Source organism: Sinocyclocheilus grahami, unplaced genomic scaffold, assembly GCF_001515645.1.
Source record: "Sinocyclocheilus grahami isolate Dianchi unplaced genomic scaffold, SAMN03320097.WGS_v1.1 scaffold241.1, whole genome shotgun sequence".
NCBI lineage: Eukaryota > Metazoa > Chordata > Actinopteri > Cypriniformes > Cyprinidae > Sinocyclocheilus > Sinocyclocheilus grahami.
In genome coordinates this window covers 569,858-582,318 of record NW_015505420.1, presented here as the reverse complement: position 1 = coordinate 582,318, position 12,461 = coordinate 569,858, and the positions used below count along the sequence as shown (strand labels likewise).

At 36.4% G+C, this 12,461-nt stretch overlaps 2 protein-coding genes across 3 annotated transcripts in view; both read left to right on the top strand.

The window, feature by feature from the left end:
* The window catches only part of exosc2 (exosome component 2), a 4,105-nt gene extending 1,105 nt beyond the window's left edge, over positions 1-3,000 (top strand). The window contains exons 2-6 of the mRNA XM_016289160.1: positions 2,127-2,133; positions 2,221-2,289; positions 2,368-2,544; positions 2,625-2,753; positions 2,856-3,000. Coding sequence (XP_016144646.1) covers positions 2,127-2,133; positions 2,221-2,289; positions 2,368-2,544; positions 2,625-2,753; positions 2,856-2,936 — 463 coding nt within the window. The 3' untranslated portion in view covers positions 2,937-3,000. The remainder of the gene's footprint in view (positions 1-2,126; positions 2,134-2,220; positions 2,290-2,367; positions 2,545-2,624; positions 2,754-2,855) is intronic.
* Positions 3,001-9,018: 6,018 nt separating this feature from the next.
* The window catches only part of abl1 (c-abl oncogene 1, non-receptor tyrosine kinase), a 45,825-nt gene continuing 42,382 nt past the window's right edge, over positions 9,019-12,461 (top strand). Inside the window, exons 1-2 of one of the 2 annotated variants that reach the window (XM_016289135.1) lie at positions 9,019-10,058; positions 10,137-10,277. In XM_016289135.1, the coding sequence (XP_016144621.1) occupies positions 10,007-10,058; positions 10,137-10,277 (193 nt within the window). In that variant the 5' untranslated portion in view covers positions 9,019-10,006. Of the gene's footprint in view, positions 10,278-12,461 lie in introns of both variants that reach the window. The other variant, XM_016289136.1, reaches the window with a different exon arrangement.

Sequence of the window (12,461 nt, the reverse complement as noted above, 5' to 3'; positions counted from 1 at the left end):
AGCATACTCACCGGACATGTCACCCATTGAGCATGTTCGGGATGCTTTGGATCGGCGTATACGACAGCGTGTTCGAGTTCCTGCCAATATCCAGCAACTTCGCACCGCCATTGAAGAGGAGTGGACCAACATTCCACAGGCCACAATCAACAACCCGATCAACTCTATGCGAAGGAGGTGTGTTGCACTGCGTGAGGCAAATGATGGTCACACCAGATACTAACTGGTTTTCGGACCTCCCAATACAGTAAAACTGCACATTTTAGAGTGGCCTTTTATTGTGGCCAGCCTAAGGCACACCTGTGAAATAATCATGCTGTCTAATCAGCATCTTGATATGCCACACCTGTGAGGTGGATGGATTATCTCGGCGAAGGAGAAGTGCTCACTAACACAGATTTAGACAGATTTGTGAACAATATTTGAGAGAAATAGGCCTTTTGTGTGCATAGAAAAAGTCTTAGATCTTTGAGTTCAGCTCATGAGAAATGGGGGCAAAAACAAAAGTGTTGCGTTTATAATTTTGTTCAGTGTACTTAAGTTAAACTAAAATGAGACCGAAATAAAATAAAGCTAAATAGAAAATTTGAAAACAAAAACTAATAAAAATGACAAGCATATAATAAAATTAGTAAAACAGAAATAAAAATGAAGCTGAATAGAAATACTAAAAGAGGACTAAATCACACTACAAAAATACTGAAATTTATGCCGAGTTCAGACTACACGATATTTTTGTCGGTCACTGTGTCAGATTACACAATTTTGACTCCTAAAATCTTGTCGTGGCATGGACAAGAAACATGTCAGACTACATGTTGCTTCCCGACCATTCATCGCGTGCCATCTTTAACGACGCGCGTGATGTCATCGAGAAGGCGGAACTAGCGACTGACTTCCGAAAACAAGAGTGTAAATATTAATATGCATTACGAATGATCACATAATTCAAGATAAGGGGGTTGGAAAATGTATATATTTATATCAATTCATATAGTTAATATCACACGAAGAGTGCCGTTTAAAAAAAATAAATAAATAAAAAACCAGCATGGTTACATTGATTTTATACAACAGTTCAATAAATAAGTTAATATCAAGAGACTTACGTTTTAGACACCATATTGGCTGTTTTTGCGCTATTTCTGTGCTATTTCGCCAACAAAAAAACATTCCAAACACAGCCACAGTACTGTTCTGCATCTCTGAGCAACATGACGTTGTTTGTTATGAAATATCACTATTCAACATTTCATGTTTAAAATATCAAAAGATTATTTATGCATTTGTAACTGCAGGTTAAAGCATCCCATGTCCCTCTAAGCTGCATTAACAAGTGTAAACACATCTAAATGCCACTTCATATTCAACTTCTGCAAAGATGCATTTTATTGATATTGATTTCATTTGTTTAGTAACAGCCTAAATGTAGTATTGTTATAATTGCCTGATTAAATGTAAGAATTTGACTCAAAAGATGATGCACACTTTTAGTAAAAATGGATTTATAAAGGTAGAAATGCCCATAAAAGGTAAAAATCAATCTAAACTTTTTGGAAAAGATTAATTTCTATCACGGCTGTCAACTTACCACACAGAATATGAAGAATATCAAAAACTTTAAGAGTCAGCTGTCCACGGTAATCCTTAAGATATCAGCACAATAACACACTCAGCAAAATATTGTCTCATTATCTTTATCAATAAAATCCCAGAAAATATTGAGATATTATTTTTTGTCAATATCGCACACCCTTAGTACCGACACAAAATGATTTGCAACAGTCGCTTTGTCATGTAGACGGCCTCAAGCTGTTGGTTTATTTCGTTTTTTTTATTTTGGCTAGTAGAAGTTATGAATGGCCGGTAACTTAAAAATGTATTGTCTGGTGAGTAAAAAAGTTAATTTCAATCCCTGGTTATAGTATTTAAGTAATCCTAAAATAACACTACTGTTTTTCCAAAGCAATACAATTTCTTGCATCAAAATGTGATTCTTGTTCCGTCTCTCGATCTCCAAATCGAAAGATTTCTTTAGTTATCATTCGATTCTCATCATGCATTGAATGTCTTGTCTGATTGGGGAAGTGCAGTAGGTTGTGACTCTTATTATCTTGACTTCAAAGAGTTGGAGTGCATCAGCATCTCGTTTAGATCAGATTTCTTCTTATTGTTATTATTATAATTACTTGCAGCTGTGTTCCTTAACCCCTTTCAAAGGCAGAGGTTCAGTCAATCTTCTCAGATGGCGCTCTCTCTCTGCACACACGCAGTTTAAAATACGGCAAGGTGAGAATGACGCACATCACTGTATTAAAACAGAGCGTTATGAGATGAGCGTGAACGATGCTGTGTTTGTTCTGACAGCTGGGTCAGGGTGTGCTGGTGTTCGTGTCACCGTCGATAGTGAAGAGACAGAAGACTCATTTCCACAACCTGCCATGCGGCGCCTCCATAATACTGGGCAACAACGGCTATGTGTGGCTGTATCCCACACCGGGACAGCAGGACGAGGAGGCCGGAGGATATTACACCAGCATGGAGGTCAGACTTCTGCTGCTGCTCACGAAGTCGCACTAATAATACAGAGACGAGTCCCTAAACACATAATTTCTCTCTCTCAGCCCGTGTCTTTGTCCGATCGGGAGGTGATTTCCAGGCTCAGGAACTGTTTGTTGGCTCTTGCGGCTCATAAGGTTTTGCTGTACGACACAAGCGTGCTTTACTGCTACGAAGCGTCTCTTCCGCAGCAGGTATTATTGATTAGGATCTCTCATCACAAAATGTCTTATTGAGCTGTACATGCATGTTCATGAAGCGTCAAGCATTGCATCTCTCGCTTTGCTTCCTTGTAGATTAAAGATATCCTGAAGCCAGAAATCATGGAGGAGATCATTCTGGAAACAAGGCAGCGCCTAGTTGAGCATGAAGGATAAACCACTGACTTCCATGTAAACCCTCATCATTTCAAATGTTGGAATAAATGAATTTGTCAGAAAACAAGTGCCGTTTATTGCTTCTCATGCGAACAATACAATCAGGAGAGAAATATGCACAGATCAAGTACCGTTTACAAGCCGAAACCGTTCTAAACAAATGAAAGAAGGGTGGATTTTAATGTGAGAGAGGCGATGGACCTCTTCCACTGGAGTAAGGGTTATTTTCAGCTATTTTCATTTTTGTGTGAACTATTCCTTTAACACAAATTTGATCTTATAGCACTTCTTATCATTGTTCAAATCTGTAATGAAAGATTGTGTTCGTGCAGTTGAATTAGTGATGAATTTGCACGTGTCATTTCGGAAACAAGGCAGCGCCTAGTTGAGCATGAAGGATAAACCACTGACTTCCATGTAAACCCTCATCATTTCAAATGTTGGAATAAATGAATTTGTCAGAAAACAAGTGCCGTTTATTGCTTCTCATGCGAACAATACAATCAGGAGAGAAATATGCACAGATCAAGTACCGTTTACAAGCCGAAACCGTTCTAAACAAATGAAAGAAGGGTGGATTTTAATGTGAGAGAGGCGATGGACCTCTTCCACTGGAGTAAGGGTTATTTTCAGCTATTTTCATTTTTGTGTGAACTATTCCTTTAACACAAATTTGATCTTATAGCACTTCTTATCATTGTTAAAATCTGTAATGAAAGATTGTGTTCGTGCAGTTGAATTAGTGATGAATTTGCACGTGTCATTTATCAATTTCAGACACTTTGCTTAAGTTAATAATTGAGAGCGAGTCGCTGTGGTTCGTTCTTGTGCTGCAGTATCGCAAGCTAATAGTTCCCATACAAACACATTAAACCCCTTAACTGTCACCCCCCATTTTTTAAAATAGGCATGCAGGTGCACTATCCAAACTTGAATTGTTGTAATTTATGAACACTTTGCAATACAGACATAAGGTTGGTCTTTTTAAAGAAGAAAATCAGCAAATTATCACGAAAGTGGAATTTTTTTCAAAAAATTTAACTATCAAAAAGTTATAGTAGTTTCAATTTACTGTAAAGAAAATGCACTATATTTATTTTATATATAAATATTTTACATATCAGGTTTTACTCTAAAATTGGTATAAAATTATAGCCTTGTGTCTAAATAAGTTATGTTCCAAATTTGAAGTTGATATGAAAAAAATTGAGGTTCCTGTGAGATTTTATTTAGGGCGTTATACCACAAACAGCCACCGGGTGCCATTGATTTTTTTAAATGCATTTCTCTGTCACAAATGTCTAGATTGCTCTGTCAATATTACTTCTATCTCAAAATACCAACAAATATGGAATCCTGAGACTCTGACCTTTCCAATGATATGTTTTTTGTCAAGATTGTAAAACGTTTTGATTTTAAAAGACCGTAATTAATTTTGTAATATGACACTTGACACTGCCCACTAAGGGGGAGGAGACCGGCAAAATATTTTAAAGTACCATTTCCATGGTAACGCAATGTCTGATTTTGAAATGGTTTTCACAGGATGAATCTTGGGCTTCTAAGCTTTCAAATGATATATGATTTATGATGATTACTAAAAGATTTGATAGAGAAAAAAGACAACAAATAAAAGAGCACCAAACGTCCCACAGGTGGGACGGTGACAGTTAAGGCAGTAGCGGAATGATTTTGCAACATTTAATAACGTGTTTATGAAGTAGATGGCCAATTACGTTATCATCAACTTAAAAAAAAACGTGTTATTCGACTTTTAGTCGTAGCACACGGTTTAAAACAGCAAAAGCGAATTTGCTTGATTGAGGACAAAAATCAAAATACATAATTATAAGAAATCTGATATTGATGAGCTTTGAGGAAGAAATTGATTTTATTATTGTTTTTAAAGATCTACAAATATAGCCTGGGAGGGATTGGGATGAACAACCAAAATATAATAATAATAATAATAATTAACACATTTGCAACTTTCTTATTTTTCCAGCTAAAAGTTGTTTTAGTTATTGTTGAAGGAACTGAAGTGATTTTTTTTTCAATTGCAAAAATATACAATTAAGTGTGTATAATCCAAAAATCAAGGAAAGAGAAAGAAAAATATGACAAAATAAGTAAAATATAAATAAATAAAATGTGCCAGGGCAAGTAGAAATATAAAAATAAGAAACACAATTACAATCGGGTATTAAAAATATCAAGGAACTGAAGCCATTTATTTTAATTGAGTGCTTGAAAAAACAACAATAATAATTAAAAAACAACAACAACAGGAAGTGCCAAAGCCATTGTTTTATTGCTTTTAATTTAGGAACTGAAGCGATTTGTTTTTAATTGAAGGGAGAAACAATACCGAACAAAGTAACAGGAGATCCGAAAATACTATCATAATATTTTTAACTAATGACATTTAATTAAACAATTTCAAAGAAGACATAAAACAATCAGATTCAACAATAAACAACATAAACAATGGGGATGAATTTCAATATTTTTGCTTATGTATATAACATTTTGCCAGCAATATAAATAAATGAACAATGTATTCAAGACCTTTTCTAGTTTTGTTTTCATAATACACAATAATATCTTTTCATGTAAAAACCTTTACTAAATTAAAAATAAAATTAGCCAATTCCTTCCAAACATTTTGGACAATTTTGCATTCAAAGAAAAAATGAGTCACCAGCTCTCTCTCACGTTTACAAAAGGAACATAAAGCATTAATATCAGAGTATCTTGAAATTAATTTTGAAAGGTACTTAGAATCAGAATCAGAATGAGCTTTTTGTTTTCACATACGAGGAATTTGTTTTCGTGACAGAAGCTAAACGCGACAGAACAAAAACACAGATAATAAAAGAAGAAGAAGAAAAAATAAATAAGGAATAACAATATATAAATTGACAATTGTATGTGCATTCAATATTTTTGCTTATGTATATAACATTTTGCCAGCAATATAAATAAATGAACAATGTATTCAAGACCTTTTCTAGTTTTGTTTTCATAATACACAATAATATCTTTTCATGTAAAAACCTTTACTAAATTAAAAATAAAATTAGCCAATTCCTTCCAAACATTTTGGACAATTTTGCATTCAAAGAAAAAATGAGTCACCAGCTCTCTCTCACGTTTACAAAAGGAACATAAAGCATTAATATCAGAGTATCTTGAAATTAATTTTGAAAGGTACTTAGAATCAGAATCAGAATGAGCTTTTTGTTTTCACATACGAGGAATTTGTTTTCGTGACAGAAGCTAAACGCGACAGAAGAAAGAAGAAGAAAAAAAAAAAAGTAAATAAGGAATAACAATATATAAATTGACAATTGTATGTGCAGGTAACTTACATAGTTTTATTATTAATACAATATAATAGAGTTCCAAAAAAAGTTTTGATTTTGAAAAGTGATATTTTATTTGGTTTTTGAAAAATAGTACAAATATGTTTCTTATTGCATTTTTTTTAATCAGTCAGCTCAGCACCATTTAATGTTTTGGTTTTGCCATTATTATAGAGTTATAGACTTTTAACAAGCTGAACAAGGGTAAGAGGAATAGCTTTAATAACAGAATTCAGTTCCTTAAATTGGACAGGACAACTGTGGGTCCGCATGAATTGTTCATTAGTTAAAAGATTCCCATAATTATCAATCATATTCATATAATACCTCTGCTAAACCATTGTCTTGGGAACTGAAGCGATTTTTAAATTTTTTTATTGCAAGTATAAACACTTAACAATTAATGTAACATTGGATGACATTATGAATACAGAAATTATATAGGAAGACAAAGAAGAGAGAAAAATAATAATAATAATAAAAAATAAACAAGAATACATAGATAAAACTAAAAATACAGAGGTAGTAAATCAAGTATTATGTACCATTCAGCAGATCATTATACAGTTTCACAAATTTGACACTTTTTTTTGGTATTAATATTTTTTAGTTATAATTAAGTAGTTAAAGTGGGAACTGAAGCGATTTTTAAATTTTTTTATTGCAAGTATAAACACTTAACAATTAATGTAACATTGGATGACATTATGAATACAGAAATTATATAGGAAGACAAAGAAGAGAGAAAAATAATATTAATAATAAAAAATAAACAAGAATACATAGATAAAACTAAAAATACAGAGGTAGTAAATCAAGTATTATGTATCATTCAGCAGATCATTATACAGTTTCACAAATTTGACACTTTTTTTTGGTATTAATATTTTTTAGTTATAATTAAGTAGTTAAAGTGGGAACTGAAGCGATTTTATTTTTTTATTTTATTTTTTTTTATTAGACATTGAAGACATAACATGCAACATTTACAACTTTAACAAGACATCCAAAAAGATAACTCAATTAAAGGAATGGGTTTACATTACATAGAGAAAAAAAATCAATAATACTTAAAGAAAAAAAAAACAGAAAACAAAAAAGGGAACTGAAGCAATCAGGGTATCTTCCGTCCAGGTGAACTCGTTTGAGTTATAAGAACATATCCAAACCCTGAAATAACACTTCGAACAATAAGCCAGTGTCAGTAGTATCAGAAATTAACTTTCACATAAGGGGCAACTGATTTTCAGTTTATTATTTATTTAATTAAATTTTTTTACCTTTTATATGTCATTTTTTATGTTAAATTCTTACATTAAATAAATTAGAATAATATACGAAAAATTAAGCCGGATTCTTGATTTTTCGTTTTGTTTGAATAATTGAAAAACGAAATATGTGCCCGTTTTTCATTTTTCAGATTTCAATATTAAAACAAAAATGGATTGGACGGAAGATACCCTGATTTTGATTTGAAGCAATCCGTGTATCATTCGATCATTCGTTTTTTGATTTAATATTGAAAGTAGAAAAATGAGAAAACGGCTCCTTTTTTGTTTTTTTCGCTTTTATCCAAAAAACGAAAAACAAGAATTCAGCTTAAATTTTCGTTTTTCGTTCATGGCTGGAAAAATGAATAAACACCTTGAATATTCGATTTCTACATGTGGGCGGGGATTAAACACCCCTTTCTGCTGATTGGTCAGCCGAAGATCAAACCGTGCCGTAATCAGTTCTTCTGCAGTATCAAGCAGCAGATTAATAGTCCTCCACTGCTGCAGATGTATGGATTCTTAACACATTTATTGCAACTACATCTAATGAATAGCTGGACACAACTCATACCGGGGCAGAGTCTAGACAGGGCTACCCTGATTTTGATTTGAAGCAATCCGTGTATCATTCGATCATTCGTTTTTTGATTTAATATTGAAAGTAGAAAAATGAGAAAACGGCTCCTTTTTTGTTTTTTTCGCTTTTATCCAAAAAACGAAAAACAAGAATTCAGCTTAAATTTTCGTTTTTCGTTCATGGCTGGAAAAATGAATAAACACCTTGAATATTCGATTTCTACATGTGGGCGGGGATTAAACACCCCTTTCTGCTGATTGGTCAGCCGAAGATCAAATCTCGGACCCCCTATCACTTTAAGAACCGCTGGTCTACACAGAAGAAAGACCTGTCTAGACTCTGCCCCGGTATGAGTTGTGTCCAGCTATTCATTAGTCTGTTTGATGAGAAAAATATTAAATTGATCAAATGTGTTAAGAATCCATACAACTGCAGCAGCGGAGGACTATTATTCTGCTGCATGATACTGCAGAAGAACTGATGATGGCACCAATCAGCAGAAAGGGGCGTTTAATCCCCGCCCACATGTAGAAATCGAATATTCAAGCTGTTTATTCCTTTTTCCAGCCATGAACGAAAAACGAACATTTAAACTGAATTCTCGTTTTTTGGAAAAAAAAACAAAAAAAATGAAAAAACTTTCAATATTAAATCAAAAAACGAATGATCGAATGATACACGGATTTGAAGCGATTTTTTTTTTTTTTTAATGAATGAAAATAGAACAAATAACAAACAGAGCATAGCATAAGACAGTCAGTGCTATACAAAGTGTGACATTAATTAGTAACGGGCACTGAAAATAATGTAATAATATTTTAAACATGTTAATGCCTTTTTGAGGGAACTGAAGCGATTGTTGGCGGAAGAGCGAGGTGTGTGACGTCACGAGCGCAGCTCGCGTGCGCGAATATGGCGGTCCCTGCGACGACGAACGACTCCAAGAAAAGTGCTGAAAGTTATGAAACATGACAAGAATCGACATTAAAAGATTGCGGAAGAGTCCAGCGGATGTTCGGTGAGGAAACGAGCCCGACAGGAGAGACGTAAAGACGGCGCGCGCGAGAGAGAGAGACACACGCGGAAGTGACGAGAGACTTTAACAACTACAACTCAAACAAACTCCAACTCAACTCTACAAATCAAAATAGCCCGAACCGAGAGTTAAATCAGGGTAAAACTGCGCGGATGTGCGTTTGAGTGTTTCTGTGAGAGCTCAGACAGTTATATGACTCTATTCCGCAGCTATTATTACTCGTGTTTAATAAACTTACCTGAACTCCTTCTGAAGGCGTTTAGCTTCGAGCTATTTACGTCAGTGACGACGATTTAGCCGTTTGCGGATGAAGCAGATGAAGCAGATGTAAGAACAAGTACTGACTGATACTGACACAGACTCGTCTAGCAATCACTACCCGACATACACATCGGCTTTCGAAAGTTCGAGCGTTTGTTGGACTGTAAGACTTGTTCCAGTGATAACTGATTCCGGCTTGACTGCAGTTTAGCGCACATCAGGACGTGCGGACTAATTATTGACATGTCTGATGTGTCAGTAGCTTGTAACTGGAGACGTTCATATTAATGTGACGTCACTGTGATTGACAGCTCGACACTGGTGATGGTTTAGCGTGCGCGCGCTGGAGATTTCAGTGAGGGTGATCGGAGCATCCTCGTGCATTGACTCTGACCCTAGAAACGGACGTATCGTCCTCATCGCTTTCTGTTGTGTGAGAATGACATTGCTCTTAATCCCACAGTGCATTGCAAACACACTGCTCTTTTACATCTGCTTGTATGCAGTTTGAGCTTTTAATGCAGTGATCTGCTCTGAAATCAGTCATCCAGCAGTCGATGCATGACCCGCACAGAAGAGCAGACTGGACTGTCCCCGTCTTGCCGTCTTCAGTAACGTCCCGCTCGTCTCCAGCTGCTGGAGTGTGATCCTCATCCGCTGTGTGTCCGGCCGCCGCCTGGCCTTCTGCCCTTATGGGGCAGCAGCCAGTGAAGTTAGTTGGGGACCAGAGGAGGCCGAGTCTGCCGACGCTGCCCTTCATCAAGGGAGCAGGGAAGAGAGAGACCTCACGGCAGGGAGCACAGCACTTCAATGTGTTCACCGTCCACGGTGAGTCCAGCTTCATACACTTGAGATGTAATAACCTCTGCCATTCACCTTTATACAGGCCGGTGTGATTCAGAAAGTTCATCCATCCACAGGCTTCTGTCCTTGAATGTGAGGAATGACAAGGGCAGCAATTGATAAACCAACAAATATTTTGCCTGTTTGAAATCAGCAGCGTCACATCTTCGCACTGTCTGTTTTCAGATTTTTTGGTGAATATTGTTAAAAAATATTGTATTTCAGATTTTTTTTTGGTTCTATTTAATGAAAGTGACATGACATGTGGCCAAGTGTGGTTACCCATACTAGGAATTAGTGCTCTGCATTTATCCCATCCAAAGTGCGCACACACACACACACACACACACCGTGAACACACACCCGGAGCAGTGGGCAGTCATTTATGCTGCGGCGCCCGGGGAGCAGTTGGGGGTTCGGTGCCTTGCTCAAGGGCACCTCAGTCGTGGTATTGAAGGTGGAAGAGAGCGCTGTACATTCACTCCCCCCACCTACAATCCCTGCTGGTACGAGACTCGAATCCGCAACCTTTGGGTTTACGAGTCCGACTCTCTAATCATTAGGCCACGACTTCCCCCGTAAATGCATCCTTGCATAAATAAAAGTAGGGCTGCACAATATTGGAAAACAAAAAACCGACATTGCAAAAATTTTTTTTTGCAATTTATATACTGTTCTAAAAAAAATTAAGACATTTTTACCAGATGACTTGAATAGCTATATTAGGAAAGAAATGATAATTTTAGAGTTAGTGGAATGATTTTGGTAGGAAGTACATCTGCAAAGAAAAAAAAAATTATTTTCTAAACCAGCTGAAAAGTAGCCTAATTTTTACTCAGAATTATGTATGTATTTATTTATTTGAGTATTTGGGCTGAACGATTTGGAGGCAACTTAGAAGAATTAGGGTGTTCATGAATTAATTTACTTTCTACTAGGGCTGGGACAATAAATCGGTGCATCGCGTTTCGTGGATCGATTCTTTTCGGAATGCATCGTGATTCTCTCTCGAATAGATTCTGAGCTTAGTTTTTAACAGCAGATGGCGCTCTAGGTTAGTTACACTCAAATGCTCACGAAGAAGAGCGCTTGTGCATTCGGCTGAGTAATGTATTGGTGCTTTTCCACTGCATGGCACGGTACGGCTCGGTATGATTCACTTTTGGGGGGTTTCCACTGGGTACAGTACCTGGTACTTTTTTTAGTACCACCTCGGTTGGGGTTCCAAGTGACACGTACCGTTACCAAAACGTGACGTGTAAACCCTGCTGATCACGGATTGGCCGGAGAGAATCATCACTACCTGCGTCACTGAACTTGCGACACAACAGAACCGCTAGATTTAAATCAGCACAGCCAACGAAGGATCGAACGCCACCGTTTTGAACAAGCGCACCTTTTTTAACAACCAAAAGGTTTTGTTGTCTGTTGCGGAAGAACAGACGTTCCTCTCGTTGATAGCAGAGGAGCGGATCCAGCGAGAGCTTGATGGGGCGACGCGGAATAAAAAAGTTTTTTAGGAGTCGTGGTAGTAGAGGCGGCGCAACTATAACGATGTGTGAATAATCCCGCCCACTCTAAAGCGGTACTGAATTGCAGTGGAAACGCAAACCGTGCCGAGCCGAACCGTGCCGTGCCGTACCGAGCCGAGTCGTACCATGCAGTGGAAAAGCGCCATAAGTGGTTAAATGTACTTGCACATCGGCTTTTATGCTTTTATGATGCGGGATTAATGTAAACACAGCCCACTGTGAATATCCTTGTAATTCGCTTCAACCTTTTCGAACTTTATGAATGATTATTTTAGGTTTAAATGGTGCGTGTGTAAGGAACTGGAACTGGAAGCAAGCAGAATACGGCTATTTCTGAAGCACTCGATTCAAGAGAGAATCGTGATGCCTTCGGAAAATCTCAGAAGCAATGCAGAATCATTTCTCGATTCGCGATGCATCGATTTATTGTCCCAGCCCTACTTTTGACCAGAACCAACTCAAACCTCTTTCAGTAACCATTTCAGAGTGTATATATACAATAAAAAAAAACTCCTTCCACATGAGTTTTCATAGACCACATTCCCACAGTTTTTGACCAATTTAATGACTGTGTAATAATATTTTTTGTGATTTAATATTATATAATTTATATATATATATATATATATATATATAT